The sequence below is a fragment of the Apostichopus japonicus genome, chromosome 6 (genome assembly GCF_037975245.1).
Source record: "Apostichopus japonicus isolate 1M-3 chromosome 6, ASM3797524v1, whole genome shotgun sequence".
Taxonomy (NCBI): Eukaryota; Metazoa; Echinodermata; class Holothuroidea; order Aspidochirotida; family Stichopodidae; genus Apostichopus; species Apostichopus japonicus.
The window spans coordinates 808,445-830,891 of record NC_092566.1 but is presented as its reverse complement, the minus strand read 5'-3'; the positions used below and the strand labels follow the sequence as shown (position 1 = coordinate 830,891).

General features: G+C 37.3%; 1 protein-coding gene across 1 annotated transcript; it reads left to right on the top strand.

The window, feature by feature from the left end:
* The first annotated feature begins 4,652 nt into the window (after window positions 1–4,652).
* Window positions 4,653–22,195, top strand: LOC139968582 (anthrax toxin receptor 2-like). Its single transcript, XM_071972722.1, has 15 exons — window positions 4,653–5,019; window positions 6,035–6,112; window positions 7,578–7,649; window positions 8,674–8,780; window positions 12,341–12,417; window positions 13,309–13,461; window positions 13,967–14,027; window positions 14,472–14,567; window positions 15,133–15,199; window positions 16,673–16,754; window positions 17,517–17,612; window positions 17,845–18,027; window positions 19,014–19,217; window positions 19,657–19,737; window positions 20,024–22,195. The coding sequence occupies exons 1-15, from the start codon at window positions 4,886–4,888 to the stop codon at window positions 20,054–20,056; spliced, it is 1,524 nt and encodes a 507-aa protein (XP_071828823.1). The 5' UTR covers window positions 4,653–4,885; the 3' UTR covers window positions 20,057–22,195.
* The last annotated feature ends 252 nt before the right edge of the window (window positions 22,196–22,447 follow it).

The following is a 22,447-nucleotide window of genomic DNA, read 5'->3' as shown; positions in this document are numbered from 1 at the left end:
AGAAGGGGATTACCCTTGGAATGGTCAAGTTACCTGGAACTCTTTTCTGATGTTATGGGTCTTGTCTTTATGACACGTTTTGCTTAGTATCCCTATCAATCAGGTGATTCCATATAAACTTAAAGGCAAGGAATCATTAAGCTGCCTTTCTTTTGATGTTTTTCTTTCCCATTAACCACTCAGTCGTATCCCGATCATGCTTATATACACAAAGGATCTAACTTATGCAAACATCTTGTTTGTTTAATTGCTGTATTAGGCATGCAGAACTAGGAAATAGTTCTTAATTTAAAATATTAATATACTTTCTGCTGGATTTGAACATCTGAGAAGTCGATGTATGTTTAAGTAATTTCAAGTGTAATTGGATGGAAGATGGAAGGACTTATTTAAATAAACAAAATCTATAATGCTATATCACCTCTAAGAACCATAATACCCGACTATCGTATTTGTGAGATTAAAACAAATGGGAAATGGCATAGCCACGTGTGACTCCGTTTAGTTTGACATTACATCATTATATCGAATTCCTCATAACATCCTGTTTCACAAGTTTGTTAAGCTACATTTGCTTCATTTTCCCCGCACATTATATTGTTTCCGTTTAAATTCTTCTCAGTATATGACTGTTTCAGAAACAGACTCCGTCATTATAATCTCTTTCATATTCTATGGAAATGAAGGTAATTGACTTCCTCTTTACGTCATCAAAAAAAGGATTCAAGGACAAAACAATACATTATCGCGAAAATATATCATTTGAGTATTTCTCAAACCTCTTGTTACGCTTTTGCTTGGTAAGAGAGTTTATGAAGTGAGTAAATCGAGTCAGATGTTAAAGGTCATTTGAAAATAATTGCCCACAATTACACTACCCCCCCCCCCCATCTCAACCCAACGACGCGTGTACCCTATGCATTGGACATCGACTTAACTAACGTATCAAGCAGACAATCAATTTTTAACGGGGAGTAATATTGCTGTCTCCATATTTTTTTAAATAGGTTAACTTAATCAGCACGTTGGTATGTAAATAAACGGTATACATACGGACAGCTTAAATATTTGCATACAGTCTGAATCAAATCACGAAGACATTACCAAGAACAAACTCGCTTCTTGACCTGTTTGGCTACGCTCATGTGTAGCACTATGTTCCCCTTGAAGGGGCATCGTGATACACACCTGACGATCACACAGTCACAGTCCCGATGGAAGGGGACTGGGGTTGAGAGCGGATCAGTCGTTTGGTTTGTTCGTGCCTATGTTCTTTCTGGGGCGACTGTATTTACAAAGTACAAGTAACAAAACGAAATGGGGCCAGAGTTGATCGTTGTGTTTCCTTTCATATGAAGATAATATCAATGGTGCCGTCTTTAAAACTAGATCAGTTTGACAGGTGTTTGACTGGTGTCTACAATGAAGCCACTTTAGGAATGGAATGACTATATACAGCTTCAAAACTAGTCGGGGAACTTGGTATTTGTATGAATCATCTCGGTGGTAAAGTATGCACGACACCAAACACAATTATGACCGTATTAGGCCACCATCGGTAATATTTAAACAGGTTCGTATCCTGCAAAGATTTCCTTCCAGCACCACTATTAATTTTTCTCCATTTGTGATTGATAACGAAGCCATTAATTATAATAAGTTACACCTATAGTCCATACGGAGGCAGCTTCTTGTTAGTTCAACAGGGGAGAAACTCGTGGGTTTTTGAAGTTTCGGTTGGCTATGAGTTACATAGAACAGTCCTACAGGACTAAATGAGTTTGTAACGAAACCTGTGCAGGCCAGTAACTGATCAACACGAATGCCACTATATAGCCTTAGGCCCATGTCAACGGACCCATGTCTGAAGGACGAAATAGTACATGGTCCTGACATAGTGGGATAGTGACATCGTGGTGACAGTGGTGGAATAGTGGTGTCATAGTGTTGGAACAGTTGTTGCATAGTGGTGTCATAATGGTGTCATAAAGGTGCCATAGTGGTGACAGCGTGGTGACAGCGATATAAGAGCGATATGGTGACAAAGTGGTGACATTCAGTTAGGTCATAGAGTCGGGAGGGGAAGGGGGGGGGTGAATATGAAAATATTAATAGCGACAAATTCTCAACATGTTTTTCTTTCTTTTCATCACAAAGGTTTTGTCATCCTCTATATATCCATATGATTTTATTTTTTCAGAAAGATTCATGGCTTTATTCCCAATGTTGTAATGGAATGGCAGTTGTTCTGTATATTAGTCGTATAAGGTGTAAACGAAATATTTTATCGCTTTTTCTTGCTTTCAAAAAGAGTAAAGAGAGTGAACAGTAAACTTGCTGTAATCTATCTCAATTAGGATGAGGCCTTGTAGAAGAGGTACCCGTTGTCATTGCAATAAGTTAATATGGATATCGCGATGGACCGATAATATCCAATCATCCAATGTCGTTAAAAGCCGTTTAAAGAGTTGTTGTCTGGTAGAAAAACAAAAATCGCTGAAAGAGATTATTAACACTCTCAGAACTTCAACTATGCATAAGAAATAGTACACCATTTAACATGAATAGTGCACATGTTTCGTGTGTACAGTGACTTTTATTCCAGGTTTCGCCCATGGAAAGATATCAGAACTCAGAGAGAAAAACCATTATCGTCTAAATTGGAAAGGCAGTTACTCAGGGACTTACTCTCTGACAACAGATCCCTCAATAATGATATAATTTGCCCTGACAATAGTAATGTGTGAATAGTTGTATCATATCCCAATTCCCCCTCCCCTCCCCTCCCCTCCCTCTTCCCCTCTCCCCTCCCCCAATCTCGGACTCTAAGGCAAGTGTTGACATTCAGGCCTGGCGAGAGGGGAAGGGTCACGGGGATATAACTTCAGAGTTCAGGGTCAGTGAGATGGTCCGCGGACATATGGTGACAATAATAGTACATTCTCATTTGAAATGTATCCTTCAGGTATAATGAATAATTCACTAAGGGTAATATACTTCAGGCACAATGAATACTTCGCTAAGGGGATAACAGATACTTTAGGTGTAATGAATATTTCACTAAGGGGGTAATATACTTTAGATGTAATGAGTAGTTCACTAAGGGGATAATATACTTCAGGTTTAATGAATACTTCACTAAGGGGATAATATACTTCAGGTATGAATACTTCACTAAGGGAATAATATACTTCAGGTATGAATACTTTACTAAGGGGATAATATACTCAGGTATATTCAATATTTCACTAAGGGGTCCAGGTGACCCTTTTTTCCTTGCGGCCATATTCGTGGCTCTCATTGCCACTGCCGACACCAAATAACAGCAACCAAGAAACAACATAAACAATTGTTTAGTCCTACCGCGTTACGGTACAAATTATATATAATTAGTTCCTCGACATTACAGCTGGTATGTGATAGGGGTTAGACAGACCGCATATCCTTCCCATTTTACCTCTCAGCAATTGCGTTGTCATTTTCCCAGTATAATATGCAAAACATATATTATTTCCTCATATGGTCATAAAGTTCTATTCTTCGGTACTTCGGTCAAGTGTTCACCAAACTCGTCATCAAAATGTTCCAAGGGGTGATTTGGGGGGGGGGGGCAATTTAGACAGCCGTGGTGATTTGTGTACATAATATAACCTACCCAGCGGTACAATGTATTTATCGGATTATGCACGTATTGAAAACATTTAGTAGTGTCGCCAGTACCTAACTATACATTCAGTTTATTTATCCTTTGGTTGAAGAGTGTGTAAAGGCAGCTTACATCACAAGACTTCTGCAAGTTATACCAGGGAGATGTTCCATAACAACTCCCTGGTTATACACGGAAGTACTCTACTACCGTCATTCAGTGTATCGTCTACAAAGGAGTAGACCAGCGATCTCATAGAGGACCCTGGTGGACCAAGGGTTCTACAAATATATACCGCCAAAGAACTAGCGAAATCTTATGCCATATGTTACAGAAATCCCCTATAAAGGAGTTGATAGACCTCCCCACCCGCCCCACAACCACCCGCCCCACAACCACCCGCCCCACAACCACCCGCCCCACAACCACCCGCCCCACAACCACCCGCCCCACAACCATCCATCCCACAACCATCCCATCCCACAACCATCCATCCCACAACCATCCATCCCACAACCATCCCATCCCACAACCATCCCATCCCACAACCATCCCATCCCACAACCATCCCATCCCACACCCATCCCATCCCACAACCATCCCATCCCACAACCATCCCACCCGCAGTAATCAAGAAGGAACCCCAATGCGTCACGAATGACGTCATCTATATCAGGGTTCAATGAAGTACAATAACGTTTACTCACCAGTAAATTTGTCATGTCATTTTTCTTGACAGTTCATTGAAAGCAATTCTATTTCAAGGACATATTATCAGAAGAAACACTTTGCACCCCTTTCATAACTTTTCATTGTATGACTCAATGAAACAATCTTCCTAACTATGAATATCGCAAGAGAGTTGATAAAGGAGGCGGAGTCACCGCTATTGACCAATCAGGTTTCTTCTTCTTTAGCTAGCTGATTAGTCATCGGCCGTATTGTATCGTTTTCGAGTTCGTATTGCTACAATAGTACGTTTTAGTAATTGTGTATTATATTTTAGTATCTTTTATAAAAGTTTGAGCATGCACGGGTATATATGTATATGACTGGTCTCTCGTCACAGTCCACTGAATTCTTTAAAAGTTCGAGTTTTACTAGGATTTAGCAGTCATTCGCTGTACGAACGTGTTTCTGACAGTACCATTCTTTGCTTTCTCCATCAAGGTCTCTGTGGTTATTACTTTATTGTCTGATCTCTGGGCAGTAATAGCATTGTTCTTTAATGCAGCGAAAATGAAGCGTCTTAATCATCCACTTTTAATTTTAACAATTTTATCGTCGAGTTTTGCCTTGGTGGTAAGACAAATCGATGTCCCAGTCCAGACTAAATGTAGCGGTGGCTTTGATGTTTACTTTGTTCTTGACACGTAAGTACTTTCTCAGGTTATTATCAACTTAGGTCTTAATATCATAACATGTTAAGAGTCTGTAATAAGACTAAATACTTGTATTGCTTCTTTAGACTTTTATGAAACACAAGATACTCTCTCCTATTGGTGTCAGCAAGAGACTCCATGCATGTTGTTACCTTTTCTACAGAGGCAATACAAACAGTTAATTGTTCCTTTTGTGTTACGAATGGCATGTGACATATGAGTTTGACTTACATCATTGTTAGACGGGCGCCTTCTTGTTATTAAAAAAAATAACGATATTTCTTGGAAGTTATTCTTGCATTATGCTAGGACTTAAATATTGTTTTTATACAATTATAGATTTTGGACTTAACCTCGTGATCTCGGCATGCCCATCATAGTACCGATATGAACAAATTAGGCTTATTATTTCCAGTTAATAAACTGATATAACGGTATCTAAATACAGGAATATATGAACATCCACGTTCACACATTGTTTAGAATTAACCCTTTAGGTATACTCTGTTAATGATATTGGGCTCCCAATGTATAAATAGTTTATACTGCAGACACTATAGCTATTTTTTTCATATGAGTATGGAATCATCATTACTAAATACAATGAAATGGATACACCGTGCGCATTGAATCCATGTTTTTAATGTATAAAGGGTTACTGCCTCTAGTACTGCTTCTACTAATCTTGGTTGTGAGTGAATGAATTATCCGACATCTGAATATAGCTGGGATGATTTACTGAACTAGAAACATTGACTCAAATGTTTTAGTATAAGCCGACTTCAAGGTTATTGTAGGCTTAGACGCACCCCAAAGCTCACCCTGTCTCGGCCCCACTCCAACATGTTCACCACCACAACTCAATCCCCTTGTGACGGATACTGTAGATAGTGTCATGTACTTCACTTCAGAGGATAAATGCAGCTCATTATGTAATGTTTATTCATAGGTAGTGTTTCAATATTAATATTTTTATTAACGTCCATGCAATCAAATTTCTTAACAGTTCAGGAAGTATCACCGAATCCCACTTTAAAGAGCAAACGGTCAATTTTGTGGAGGAACTATATCAAAGGTTTACAAGGTGAGCATGCGAGATTACCCCCTCCCCTCCTCCTTCCCCTCCCCTTTCTCCCTCCCCTCTCCCCTCCCCCTTTCTTCTTCCCCACAAAAAAAAAGAAGAGGCTTGCAGAAATTATCTCAATTGTGTACTTAAATCAGAATCATCATCAACATAATCATAAGGTAACATACTCATATGGTAATAAAATAATCAAAGTTTGGCTGTAGCTAAACTACAGTAACATCGTTATGATCACAAGGTTATGGTCTCAATAGAATAGGAATGGTGCTAAGAATGCAACAATGTATTTTGGTATTCCTGCCCATGCTCTCTATCTTGGGTGACTTTCCGTCACATGATCATTCGTTGGATTGTATGAATTAGTTATATAGTAATGTAAGGTAATATATATTGTGTACGCTACTATATATTTTGTGTATGCTACTTAGTTTGTGTAGGCCTATGCTACTTTATTATGTGTATGCTACTATACATGGGATGCACATGGGGCGAATATGGAGTGAAGAATTCATAATCTTAGTGGAAATCGGAAGCAGACAGTTAATGGATGAACCTCCAGAAATACGACTTATTTCGAATCTAACTTCACTGTGACACTAGCATCTATTGGACTATAGTTTTTCCGTATCTGTCTGTCGTGCTTGCATGCAAGTGGACTCTCAATGCTTTCATTGTATAGAGGTGTTGCAGTGACGTCATATTTTGGGACATAGCGTGACTCATGCTCAGTGACTGGAGGGAAAGAGAGCCTCTCTACATCAATACGTTCAATGGGCTAATTTTCTTTATTTTGCTCGTTTTTCTTCATTTGCGAAAAGATTCAAATTATATATTTTTATGGGGTTTGTTTGATTTTTGTAGAATAACACATGGCAAGGTTTACTCAACATATTCACCAGTCATTTAAAAATCATCGTTTGAATTTAGGGCTACATAGTATGTCAGTATGTGAGAAGAAGCGATTTTTCACTCCAGAAAAAATGATCACGTGAAAACCAGTGAATGACGTCATGTGCAAGACCTCTATACGGCTCTCTTTGACCAGTTAAACTTTCAATTCGTAATGAGGGTATATAGAAATTACATTCTTCCTTATTCCAACGGAAGTCTAACAATCTTATACAAATATCCATATATAGATATGAAAGTGATGTGTACGTGCCGTGGACCAAGATTTAAAATCGGCAAACGCTAAAAACCATTTAATGAAAGTATATATAACACGATGTGATCATAACTAGACAACAGCTCGTAACTGATTAAAAAAGATATATAAATGTATTGAAAATGTACTACTTTTTGCTTAGTCGGTATAGCCATCTGTTTATCGAGGTGGCTACCACTTTGAAGATTGTGACTATCACACAAGGTATATAGTATTACAAAGCGTGGCATTATAGCCATCGTTAAACTTCGAGTTGTATTTTACCACTTATTTATTTATTTATTCTTTCCTTCTTTGTAGCGCAAGTCTAAGGGTTTCGTTTATAACATTCGCAAGCATTGCGCGGACAGTATTACCCCTAACAGGCAACAGGTAACAGTTTTATCTTCTGACATACACATAACAGTATTTCATTTGTGTTCTCAATCATTATTTTTTTCTTTATTATTGTCTTCGTTATGTAACCACTTGCAAATATAGGAAATGTTCTTCTTTGAGAAGGGTATGCTAATTGATATCCTTGCCGTAGAGACCGTAAGGTGAATCGCTGGGTCTGTTTGTCAGGTTTCGCTGAACCGCTACTTGGTATTAAAATGATTTACTTAATGAAGATTCATGTTTTGCCCATAGGCTTTGCCAAAATCTAACAAAAGATCTTTGTTATTACGAAGTATTTATTATGATGCGCCTCACCCCCACCCCACCCCCTAAGGGAACATTGTGCTTATTTTTTTATTTATTATATTGTTATCCTGCCACTGGTTGTTCATACAGGAATGGAATCACTGATGGCAAAAATTTCACTTCAAAGACAAATCGCATTCTACCGACCGTTTATTGCACATTCTCTAAATTATTACACATAGAATTAAAACAAGTTATGTCATTCCACAATATAAGGGAGGCGGAACGGGGAGGGGGGGGGGCAGAATGAACTGGGGAGAGGGAAATAAGTGAAGGTAGAGTTGTACCGGGTTGTTCCTATACTTTTGATATGCAGTTTTCAACCACCTACCCCTCCCCGACATACTAATTCATGTACGATAAGTTCATTCAATTTGTTTAAGTCGTTTTAAATTCATATTGGTCTTTTCTTCTTGGTCAAGTAAAACCTTGGTGAACTCTTTATTTTAAAATATGATGCTGTCATGCAAGATTTTACTGAGAACTGCGTGTTGTTAGGATTTGATTTATCTACAAATATATCCATTAACTATTTAAAAAAAGATTCTGGTATGTTAACTTTTTATAAAGGTAGAATGAAACACTAGGCCTACTTTTAGGGAATCCTTAATTCTCAATTTTGTTTATGGCCATCGCGCTTTTCATACTTCTTCGTGTATTTCATACTTCTTCGTGTATTTCATACTTTTCATTCTTCTTCATACTTATGTAGGGATGAAATCGATGAAGCATTAAGTCTGCTGAGAGAAATATCGCCTGAAGGAGGCACAATACTTTCCGGTGGTCTGAGGCATGCTACACAACAAATAGAATTAGAAGGTAAGTCATCTTCTTGTATACATTGAAAGGACGGGCGTGACCCTACAACTTGGGACACTTTCAGAAATTGAAATTGGCCATCTTTAAGTCACACTGCAAGATACTCCAACATCTTCTAGTTAAATCTTGCATCATTACACACTTGACTATACACCACCCTTCTAGTGCTCTGCAGCAGCGTTACCAGCGACAGTTGACGAAAAAACGCTAGATTTGGCAAAACGCTAAATGGTAGTTTCCCCAACTTTCGTGTTGTTTCCAGTCAATTTAGCACAGATTCGTAGGATGAATGGTCACCGATCACAAAACAGATTTTGAATATTTGATTTGAATGATAGTCTGACCCAGAAAATTTGAAAAAGTATGGAAATTTTCAGTAGGAAATTCCGAAGATTGGGCAAAAATACTCAAAATAAACTTGGATGGGTCTCCAAGTAAGAATTTTGTCTAAAAAATCTGAAAAATGGTCTATTTTTGGTGAATTTAACTAGTTTTAGGCAAAAAAACGCTAGAATTACCAAAATTAGAAAAAACGTGCGCTAGAACCCCAGAAATGACTAAAAACGCTAGATCTAGTGCAAGGGCGGCGGAACCGGGGGGGCACAGGGGGCACGTGCCCCCCCACTTTTCCTCAGGTTAAAAATGTGCCCTTTTTCTACCCAAAAATTCTAAATAAAAAAAAGAGTTAAAAAAGCGAAACCCACGTCGAATGAAATATTTCGGGAATTTTTAAATGTTTACTACCACAGGCGTAGGAGCCCAATTTGAATTGGGGAGGCTGGAACGACTTGCCCGAAAAATATAGCGCGCGTTCAACGTGTTAATGTCCATATCATATAGGCATGCGTTGGTTATTACATCGCATGCCAATAACATACAATCATTTGCCGTGTTATAACCCTTCCAAATTGGTTAGAATTATTGGCAAAGTCGTTACAATAATAATCATCATAATAATATCAGTTTAACCATTGAAAAACACATAGAAAATTATTTTTCTTTCAGTATTTTGACATATTTCATTTGCTTTCATGCATGTATCGATCGCGTGTGCAGGGACTTGGATTTTATAATGATTTCACCTCATTTTGTCTTTTTCCTTGTTTCCCAATTTGCACATTAGATATTGCAGTGCTAATATGCTTTGTTTCATTGAGGGGGGGGGGTGGCGTTGATGGAGTGATGTGTATACGCAAATAAGATAATACAATAAGAGTTATAAAGGGTACTAAATATCAGGCTGCATCACTGGTCCAATCGAATTTCTGCTAAGTGCCCTTCGACGTTGGTGCCCCCCCCAGATTGAAAGTGCTTCCGCCGCCCTTGATCTAGTGTAAAAACGCTAACGCTGGTAACACTACTCTGCAGAACAACCAGTACATTGATAGAATGACCCTTCTGTAAAACAGCTAAATCCAACATCTCTTTGAAACGTGCGTGCAAGAGATACAAACGTGTTGCAGTTCCAAATGTTGCAATACAAAAACTGAAAATACAAAAGAAAACTGAAACAGGGAGTGTTAGCTCAGTGGTTAACGCCGGTGCCTTCCAATCATAAGGTCACGAGTTTGAGTCACTCCAAGATTAATGTATGTCGTCCAGTTACAGAGTTGTTAACAATTGACAATTCATAATCATGGACGTTAAAATATGAATCTCAGAAACTGACTTCGGTCAGCCTGTGGCTTTGATAAGCCAATGATGGCTTCTTCGCGGGTTCCTGCTTGCAGGAGGATCTAAAATACATACATACACCCACACATGCATACAAACAACTTGAAGAGCAAACAAATATCAGCATTGCAACTGTTGGTCTTACATGTGAATATTTACAGAGGTGGAATAGTCTTGGCAGAAACTAAGTATATCAGGAGGCCAAACAACCTAAGAAAAGGAACAAAAGACGCAGATATATAGAACCCCCACCCCCCTCATCGTAACCTACTCTCCTCCCCACCCCACCCACCCCACCCAAAAGAAAACTATTAGTGTTAGTTTATATAGCCTAATAAAGAAATAAGTCACTTTTAGATAAGATGTAATGGATCAAAATACTTTGTTCACCGTTTTAGTTTAAAAATTTAATATCATATTTTCTTTCATTACTGTACGATGCTTACAGTCAATAACCACGTACTAGGAACTTTGTGTGAAAATATCTAGAAGAGTTTGCTCAATAATATCTTACATAATTTACACAAGCCATAAATATTATTGTTGCATGCCACGTTCTTTAACCTACACCCCAACACCCTATTGTGATCGGTGCACTGGTGCGTTAACTTGATTTTGTTCCAACGAATTGCTAGACGATAATGGATGTGCCAACCTTGCATGTCTCCACGTAGGTATGGGGTACAAAGAACTGAACTGAAATAAAAAGCAAAATAAAATTAGTATGACTCATGGCATGAATTTGCAAAATTTCCAAATACAAACCTCTTTTCAATGGGAATCGGCCTTATAAGGATTGCTGTAGTGGCGTAACCAGAGGAGGCGGGTGATGGGTGCTGGCAAAGTTCCCAATGCAAAATATAAGCATTTATTAATTATAGTATCTGCCCGGCGTTACTCTGCACTACTTTGCACTATGATCCAATAGAACTTTATTGGTGGCGCTATTAAGGACGTAATATAAAGGTCTGTAACTCATGAACGGAGTATTACCCACTGGTGTTATTTTGAATTCTCTATAAATTATTGCCCCCCCCCCCCCCAACACACACATACACGTTTATCTCCTCAACAAAACATACACTAAAACCGCATCATAGTTCATATGGCAAGTGTTTGCATCTGCGCAGTATTTTGATTGAATCCTTTGTACCTATAAAAAGTCGTGAGGCAATGATCATTATACATATAATATCAGGGGCACATGAGGCATTCCCGGATGAGGAGAAGGGTAAATGTTGAGGGGGAAAGGTAGAAGGGTGAAAGGAATAGGGGAAAGGGAAAGGAAGAGGGGGGATAGGGGAGGAAAGGTGGTCGAGGGGTTGTGTGGGGGAGGAGAAGGGCGATTAATACGTCATGATCACAAACTTACTTAAATATAATTATACTGATGCGAAATGCTATTAATATATTTGATCCTCCTATAAACCATAATATCCTCCTTTCTTAATATTAAAACAACTTTCCTTCTTCCCAATAGAGGTATTATTTTGCTAACACATCCTCATTTTATTCTGCAGCCCTCCTCTCGTCTCTGTACTGAATGTGTATTAATGATTAGTCGTGAACTTGAATTTACGTATATACGCCTATATAGCTGCAAGGAAATTCTCATAGAAACGTACTAACGAGTATCAGTCAATATCAATATTTTATGGAATGTTATTATTAATTATGAAAGTTCAACATGAAGCCTTCTGCGTTCGTAGCAGTTATTACAAATACTGATAGCCGATAGTAGTCTGGATAGGTAACCTTTAGCTATGCGAATATGAAGTCACGTATAGCTATTATTGCTGACTTATGGTGACAATTGTTGCAAGGAATATGAATGATTTAAGCAAGTTAGGACCAGTGATCGCATTTTTCATATTTATGTTGTACAGGGGGTGATTCCGCGAGTGTCATAATAACTCTAACCGATGGAGTTATAAGAAATGACAAGGACGACTCAGTGTTCGAGGTAGGTATCGAAAATATCTTTAGTTTCTATAATTCTATACTACCCTTTTAACCTAACACATTGAAAATATTTATTAAACTATAAAGCTCAAATCTATAAGCTCGATAGAATACACCCTCTCCTTTTTCTTGTTTAATTTGCACTAAAAGAAACTATTTACCCTGTTTATAGTTGCATGGAAATTTCTTTTACCTGAAATTGAAGTGTTCCTGAAATTTTTGCTCAGAATTCAGACTCTGTTTCTTTAAATGCCTGACTTGTTTCGGTTTTTTTCGCCTAAATGTGAAGAATTTTTTTTCATGGTAACCTGTTCACCTCTCGGTTATTCATCTAATGCTTTAACATTTCTTGTCTAAATTGAAATGGAGGATTAGTCAAGAAAGCTTGGCGGATTATGAGGATTATGAACGAGAAATGATCACAAGTTCCTCTTTATCATAATACAAAGGCAGGAGCTGAATGATCTAATACTGCCGAGAAATACATCTCTAGTTGAGTGAGGGGGAAGAAATATAGGCCTAGTCCACCCCCGCTTTTTAAAAGTGGGTGAAACTGCTCTTCTGAGAGTACCTGTTCGTGCGCCCTCGGCTTAATGTTTGAAACCATGTGTGTTATTTGTTTCTTTGTGCGGTAGGAGGGTGGCGAAAACCGATGTCACACCCAACACTTTCTTTTTATTGTGAGTGTCTCTAGTGACTTTAAAATTGCATGGGGAATTAAATCCTCCTTGAATCTCTAACGAAAAACAGAGGAAAACTGGCACTCTCCCAACCTCTGCCCTCTCTTCCTCTGTCTGCCTCTCCCTCCATCTCCCCGCCCTGGTTCAGAAGAGCCACATAGGGGTAAAGTCTTTTATGACGGATATTTACCATTAATAATATTTTCTTTCAGGCAGATGTAGCCAGATCTTATGGAAGTACAGTGATGGCCGTCCGTGTGGGCGAGTCACAAATAGATGATCTTTTGGGCGTGGCCAATCCTCCATCAGAGACTCACATATTCAAAGGCGATACATTTGATGATTTAGAATCCATTATAGCTAAGGTAAGATGTAATCATAATCCTAGGAAACAGTTCATACTAGAACATAAAATAAAGTAACTATAACTGCATTCATTGTTAAACTGACCTACATAAAAAACAATGACATAGTAACCCGTGCCTTATAACAGGCGCCACATAGTATTTAATTACACAATTCGGCTATCTAAGCTACAGTAGATAGTCCAACTACAACCGGAATATGACTTCAATCGCTTCCAACCCCCTCCCCTCCCTACACACATATTTTATTCTGTGATGATCTCACTGTGCGCACACCACGTTTAGAAAGTTTAAAAAAAAACTTGATTCGGTGTTCCATGTTTCCGTCTATAAACATTAATTATTCAAATTGATCATGCATGGATACCACCCGAGTCAACTGAGGGATGGCCCAGAGTGTTTACCTATTCTTAATTCTCGGCACCCCTTACCGTTTTTTTTAATTAATGTTCGTTTACTCTCTGCCTCATTTGATAGTCACGTTCCTTAATTTCTTTGGTTCTAGATTGTTAACACTTCCTGTGTAGAAGTGCTCTCCGTCACACCGGATGAAGTTTGCGCTAATGGTAAGGAACATAGTCAAGGCTACATATTTATATTTTTTTCTTAACGAATGAGTGCTTCAAACAGTAATGGTAACCAAAATAACTGGAGTTTGTAAATAAACCTTTCAATTCCACGCTTTATCGATTACAAGAAACCGATTGTAAGTGACCATTATCAGCTTCCTTACTCTGATCCTCGTTTTCCTGTGCACCGCTTCCCAATTTATTTAATCTGAGTGTTAACTTTAACCCCACCCCTCTTATATTTGCTTTATAATTATATTTCCTGTCTGCGAAGGGATTTAACGTACATATTTGCTTTTCTCTTCATTTTCTAAGTGCTCATTCTATGAGTCTATGCTCGTATGACAATTCAATGTGCATCTATTATTATACAAAGTTCATCATGACCAAAAGGTAACCATGGCAACAGTAACCATGGTAGTCTATTTTCACCCCTAACAGATGCTATTAACGTGTCTATATCTGGCAACGGATTTGACAAGACGTTTGATACTCGGCTGGTCTACTGTAACTTTAAACTGAATGACACAGAGCACCGTAAGTTTTATCAATTAAATTAAATTAATTAATTAATTTAAATTAAATTAATTTAAATCAATTAAATTAAATATGCCTTTAAGATGCACTTTTGCACACATGAAAAACGTCATCTCACCGCTCATTTCTTCCCTTTCCTATCCTCACCCTCCTTCTATCCTCCCCCCCTCCCATTCATTGTCTACCTCCCCCACCATTCCCTCCTTTATCTTATCTGTTATGATTTAGCTCTTGGGATGTTTTATGATATTAACCAATAATAAAAATTGACGAATACCAATGAACGTGCATTCACCATTTTTCCATGCACTGAGAAGATAAACCATGCATTGATAAAATAAACCATGCATTGATAAAATAAACCATGCATTGATAAGATAAACCATGTTTAGCACGATATCAACAGACAATAGGATATAACTCTGAATAACACTCTTATTAAGCAACATACAAAGGAAAAAAACGCACTTTGAATAAATCTTAAATATATGTTTGTTGTTTTTTGTGTTGGCTGCTGGTAAAATGAATTTCTTCATATTATTTCATATTTTTTATTTATTAACAGGTGTTCAGCCATATGTGGTGACTTCTACTGAGCTGCTTTGTGAGTCTCCCTTGATTCCCCTAGGAGAGTAAGTACTGCAGGATAAACTAAAAGTTACAACTAAAAATGAAGATTTGGCAGATTATCTCGATACGTTTCAGTCTTCTTTCAACAAACAGCTGATGGCATTTCGTTTCTAGATATTACACCCCCCCCCCCAGCTCAAAACACAACAACAACAATATTCAAATCTTTTTACGACTTAATCTATCTGTAACTATAGTTGTTCTACAAGGTTTAGAATTAATATTTGCTATGGCAGGTAACTGATTTTCCTTCTAATAACAAACTTACAATGCATTCCATATTGATACCCGCAGAATCTGTCAAGTAGTTCCACCCAACATCCCTTTTGTATGGCTTCATCAGTTTATCACACCATAAATGAAGAAATGCCTCAGGAATCACGAAAAATAGCATGCAAATAGCTTAAAGAAGAGCTGAGGGTGGGAGAGGGGTGGGACGGTGGTGGGCGACTGATTTGACTATATGGAATATCAGCCAGGAAGTATTGATTATATTTAACATCCTTCATGTAGTATTGATCATATAGAATATTCGATAGGTAGTATTGATTATATCGAACATCCTTCAGGTAGTATTGATTATATCGAACATCCTTCAGGTAGTATTGATTATATCGAACATCCTTCAGGTAGTATTGATTATATCGAACATCCTTCAGGTAGTATTGATTATATCGAACATCCTTCAGGTAGTATTGATTATATCGAACATCCTTCAGGTAGTATTGATTATATCGAACATCCTTCAGGTAGTATTGACTATATCGAACATCCTTCAGGTAGTATTGATTATATCGAACATCCTTCAGGTAGTATTGATTATATCGAACATCCTTCAGGTAGTATTGATTATATCGAACATCCTTCAGGTAGTATTGATTATATCGAACATCCTTCAGGTAGTATTGATTATATCGAACATCCTTCAGGTAGTATTGATTATATCGAACATCCTTCAGGTAGTATTGATTATATCGAACATCCTTCAGGTAGTATTGATTATATCGAACATCCTTCAGGTAGTATTGATTATATCGAACATCCTTCAGGTAGTATTGATTATATCGAACATCCTTCAGGTAGTATTGATTATATCGAACATCCTTCAGGTAGTATTGATTATATCGAACATCCTTCAGGTAGTATTGATTATATCGAACATCCTTCAGGTAGTATTGATTATATCGAACATCCTTCAGGTAGTATTGATTATATCGAACATCCTTCAGGTAGTATTGATTATATCGAACATCCTTCAGGTAGTATTGATTATATCGAACATCCTTCAGGTAGTATTGATTATATCGAACATCCTTCAGGTAGTATTGATTATATCGAACATCCTTCAGGTAGTATTGATTATATCGAACATCCTTCAGGTAGTATTGATTATATCGAACTTTTGATAGGTATAGTATTGATTTTATCGAATATTGGCCATGTATTGTATTGATAAATTTTTCTATTCTGTTTAGGTTTGTTGAAGTCCAAGTTTCCGTTAACAATATATCATTCGTGTCTAGTAATGTTACTATCTCCGCCATGGATTGTACACCGGTAAGAAACAACTTCTTGTGATACCTTATTTATATGGATGGATGGATGGTGGATTGTGTGGGTTTATTGTAACTATTTACAAGTAATTAAGACACCATCATCATAAATGTCCGTAACTATACCAGAAGATCAAAGGGGTCGCATAAAATCTTCATCGTGTTTGCCAGATAACATTGATATTGATAAACCAATTCTGAACCCGTTAATGGACCTAAAGTCTGCTTCATCCATATACATAAAGTGTGCTACATCCATTTTCCATCAAACCAAGAAAACCACTTCAGAACCGTCTCTCATAATTTTGTTATTAATGGAGGATTACTTTTATAAATATTTGTTTATTAGTGAGAATTACTTTAATTAATATTTGTTTATTAGTGAGGAATACTTTATTAATATTTGTTTATTAGTGAGGATTACTTTAATTAATATTTGTTTATCAGTGAGAATGACTTTAATTAATATTTGTTTATTAGTGCGAATTACTTTTATAAATATTTGTTTATCAGTGAGAATTACTTTAATTATTATTTGTTTATAAGTGAGGATTACTTTAATTAATTTTTGTTTATAAGTGAGGATTACTTTATTTAATATTTGTTTATTAGTGAGGATTACATTTATTAATATTTGTTTATTAGTGAGGATCACTTTAATTAGCAGATTTAGCACAAAACTATGAGTTTTACTGATATTATACTATATAACAGAAAGATATGACGGCTTCTTTGAAGTAAACTTTAATTTTCTTTCCATATACAGCCTAATGTCTTGCCTATCATTCTTGGACTACTGGGAGGGTTACTTTTGCTTGGACTGTTTCTACTGTGGTGGTTTTGGAACCTGCTCTGTTGCGCTGTAAGTTACTATCATAACTAATAGGACCTGTAAAATGTAACAAGAAAGTTTGGATGGGGTGGGTATCCGGCTCGAGATGCGGAATAGGTGAAGAGGAGGGACTGGAAGGGGTGATAGAATTTGCGATGGATGCGAGGAGCACCACGATATGTTTTCATAAACTAATACTCTGGTCGTGTGAACTCCCATATATATATAATTGTATTAATGTATGTTTTAATTTATAATACAGGTTGTTTTAAAAGATAAACCAGTGGCCCCAGCGCCGCCTCCACCGGTGCTAAAGCCTGCACCTCCACCACCGAAACCAGAGACACCCAAACTAGTCCCTGGCCCATCTAAAGTGAAGAGTTGGCCTAAGGTAGACGTGTCACTTATAGGGGGTGTTGGAGCTGGAGGAATTAGACCAGTACAGGTACGTGGTACAATATTTCTGCATTTGATATTCAGTGTAAAGGTCGTCGGTATTGACCTCCGTCAATTTGATAAATATTAGGATTGCTGGAAGTTCTTGGAAATTACTTTTTTGGAGGTTCTCATTCTCCGTGTTTCTCCAAGTTAGTGAGGATTTTTTAATTATAGCCAATTACACAGTAATTGCTATTGGTCATGTAACTAACATAAAGTGATATTTGCAACGATCTGTGGATCACACGTGGTCCTTTGTTCCCTCAAGAATGGAATGTAGTCTTCGGAAGTCAATTATGCTGCGCAAAAGGGTGGGGTTAGCCTAGGGGAGAGGGGCTAGGAGAGGATCAGGGGAGAGTGAAGGGATAGGGGAGAAGGGGTACTCTAATGTTCGATCCAAAATTAGTATACATGGAGAAAGGGGAGTTCTCGTCTAAATCCAGTCACTAATTGTAGTCAATTAACATCAATAATTTCCTTAGTTGCTCCTCAAGTCTAAATTTGTTACCAAAGTAAAGATTACCAAAAAATTAACTTTAGTTACTGTCATTTTATCCTGCTTATTTCTAACGACACTATTAGGTTGTGTATACATTAGTTATGTAGCGAATTTACATGAAATGAACTTCTATACTTTCATGAGGTATAAATTGGTCAGAATACAGAGGTCCATTCAAGATAAACCTGTCCCAAAGCAATCATTGCGTGCGTGTGTTTGAGTTCGCGCGCGCCTGCGTGTATCAGCTTCTCTGTCGATTCTTGACTTTGTTATTGTTTATTTTATGTTTGTTGCGGTGGGGGGGGGGGGGGGTGGGAGGGGTAGGAGGGCTACTTTGTTACTGTTTAATCCAATATCTATCCAATCACAAATTAATTTAAATAAAGACTCTTGCAGGAACATCAAAAACATGCTTTGTTATAATAAGTGTATAGATACAGGAATTATCGATTATTTAATGAATTCATCGAATGTATCATTTTCTGTGTTTCAAGGTTCGATGGGGAACATCTGGTAATACAGAAGCTGCCCTTCACTTAGAGAGAGGCAAACAGGCATCGGTCGTTGGGGTGATAGACATTGAAACGGAGGGTGAGATGGTTCCAGAGAGGCCCCCATCACCTAGCCCCACTAGAGCCCCACCCTTACCTCCACTTCCACCTGCGCCGAAGAAGAAAGGATGTTGTTCATGGATTTCGGTAAGTGATAGGTTATCACACACGAATAATGGAGTGTTTGCTTAAAAGTAGGAAATCAGAGTTCTGAACATTCATAGCATCAGGGGTTTGGGTATTAATGAAGGAGGGAGGGGGAAGGGGTATAATAAAGGAGGGATGGGAAGGGGTACAATGAAGGAGGGATGGGGGAAGGGGTATTGTCACCCTTTGTACGTACATGAACTGCACCCCTTCCATCATCTACACAACACAGCGTTAATGACTCTAGTTTGGAGCCGTATTTGCCATGTATATATGGAACTCATAAAGCCCTACCGGCTATATAAAATATGTTATAACCACGAAATATTTGTCAGTAACATGAAAACGACCATACACTACGTTCATTTCTTTCACTGAGTATTATCTATACTTTCCAGGAGATATCAATGTAACGTAAATAATATTTTCCATTTCACAGGAAACATTTTCGAAGATATTGGCACCATTTAGGTCTCTATATGACAGATTATCTCTGATGCGACCGCAGCCAGGGGATAAGGTATATCGATGATTTACTTCATTCTTTTTTTCGTGTTCATTAATGGATATTACTAATAAACATATCTATTTTACTACGGATCGTTTTTATAAAAACTTCTTCAAGAACCGAGATATAAAGTTTGGGGTTTTGGTTAGGGTGTCAATCGATATAGCCTGCTATAATGTATCTCTTACTCGAGATTAAAATGTATATTTTCTTACGGAAAGAATAAATTGGCATTACATTAATATTTAAATTTCTATAAATCAATAAAAACAAATATGATATTCGCTCTTTTTTTCAGGGTCGATGTTGCAGCTTCAAACGTGTATCATGATTCATATCTTGAACAGAACGACATTCCTCGAAGAAAGAAGACCAAGATTCATTAAACAAATGGAGAATAATTATGAAATTTGTATATTTGAAGAAGCAACTGGAAAGATGGGAATCTATGCAATTGGCCAAATTTGTCACTATGCAAAATACAAAAATACAAACCACTAATCCTGATTGCGAAGTTACTCATCGAATAGCAATGTCTGAAGTACCCCGCACCCTGAAGCACTCTATCGCCCCCTGTCTACCAATGAGAATCAATAAACTGAAATAAACATTTGCATATTCTGGAGAACCAATCAAAAGTCTTGACGGTAAATGAACATCCTCATTCCTCCAGTCCATCGTGAGAGAGCTAGTTGATGCTTACCTGATAATCCGATTGTTTAATATTTTACATTATATATATAAATAGAATAAAGATAATTGTTGCTACGTGAAGCTCATTCAAGTTTGGAAATCATGTATATACTAAGTTGTAAACGTACAAGCCACGTCCATTTTAATATTAAAATATACATAACTGGAATTTGAAAGCAAGTCTTTCCATATATATTGCTACTTTAATGTAAACTATGATATAGGACTGTAAATAAATATATATATTACACTCGAAATAATATTCTTCTCTTATTCAATATTGATTAACTATTTTTAAGATCTACCAGCAGTCAGGAGTGACATCAGGGAGTCACACTTACCGACCTTGCAAACTTGTGAGGGGGACCGGGGATTGCAAAGTAGGCAATGACTATAACGCGGATCACAAAGTCTGTAATAACTGTTACGGCTGGATTCGTCCAACACGGCAACATACAGACACATTGTACTCAAAGCCAAAGACTTGTTGGTACAAATCCTTTGGCTAGCGACGGCTAGACCGTCATTTATCACCAACAAAAAATGTAGGGTCCGCACTGTTTCTCAATGTTAGAAAAAACATGCAACAGGTAGAATAAAAATATAACAGGAAAATTAACATTGTACTTGGTACAATTAAATCAGTAAATGACATGTTAATTATATATATTTAACATGTCTTTAAATGTAAAAATATGTTATTTGATACAGAAATTGGTAACCACCTAAGCAATAGTCCATGTACTGAAGCTTTGTTTAGTATCATTATTTTGGATCATTATAATGTAAGTTGGCTGTAATTAAAAACAAAAGTGGAAATATAGGCCTATCGATAATAATCGAAAATAACTGGATGCGCGGCAGAAGACACAATAAAGAACACACGTATATTATATGTAATATGAAATCAACTTCTCATTAGACTACTCAAAAATGTTCATTACATGCCAACCTTACGCATTACAACAGAACCCGTGTGACAAGTCTTACGCGGTACGGGTAGGACCCTTGCAATGTCATCTTCGAATTAATCAGTCCACAGATCCGGAGTCTATGCATTCTAAGTTCTTTATTACCCAATACCGCCCTTATTACCTTCGGGACTGTAGTAAAAGTCTGACCTCGAAAGGAGGGCGTGTGATAAGAACAATGGAAGGGGAAATTATTCACATATTATACTCCTTCCGTGAGATGACAATGCCGGCATTAGGCGGTCCCGCAAGGGTTTAACGTCGTGACATGTGCAACTCATCTTGACCGGCCCAGCTAACGTGCATATTGACCACATAATATTGACAACGTTTGCCGCCCACACACTATAATTGCCCTGTAAATTAGTTACGGTTGCTATGACCCTAATCGTTCTCCTACGTGAATTTTTCATTGGATGTATCTCTCATTTCATTGACCCTTTCGATGAAACAGAAGTCGGTCAGCGTTCATATATATTGGATTTACACAGAGGCCCATATTGGAATTGCACTGTAGCCCCGCCCACTACTTTTTCATAATACAATTCATCATGGAATTCATATAACGAACGATATGAATATGCATATTTAAGTGTTATCAAAGAGCTTGGGTCACCTCCTAGTGCAAGATTAACTAAGGACTGAATGTGTAAATATTATGAATGTGTAAATATTTATTTGAATATGTAATGAATGTGTAATAAATATTGAATGTGTAATCAATATTAAATATATTGTGTGTATAAATGAATGTGTAATAAATATTAAAAATATTGAATGTGTAATAATATTATTTGAATGTATAACATGAATGTGTACATATCATTTTTTAAACCTACTTTAAGAAACAGCTCTTTGACTGCTTAAGTTAATAGTATGTTACTTCAAGAGAAGCATTCATTCATGAACAATGTGACATTAACACCATGTTTGGAATTACACTACGGATATGTTAGATTTACATTGAAGCAACACCCATATTGGATTTACACAGAGGCCTTGCCCATATTGGAATTGCACTGTAGCCCCGCCCACTACGGTTTCATAATAAAATTCAT

What these genes read in the sequence shown, in the direction of transcription:
- LOC139968582 (XM_071972722.1), top strand. Translation starts at nt 4,886, where the DNA reads ATGAAGCGTCTTAATCATCCACTTTTAATTTTAACAATTTTATCGTCG. An exon ending in TTACCCCTAACAGGCAACAG is followed by an intron (nt 7,650 to 8,673) that starts GTAACAGTTTTA and finishes ATACTTATGTAG; the next exon opens with GGATGAAATCGATGAAGCAT. An exon ending in GAGGAATTAGACCAGTACAG is followed by an intron (nt 18,028 to 19,013) that starts GTACGTGGTACA and finishes CTGTGTTTCAAG; the next exon opens with GTTCGATGGGGAACATCTGG.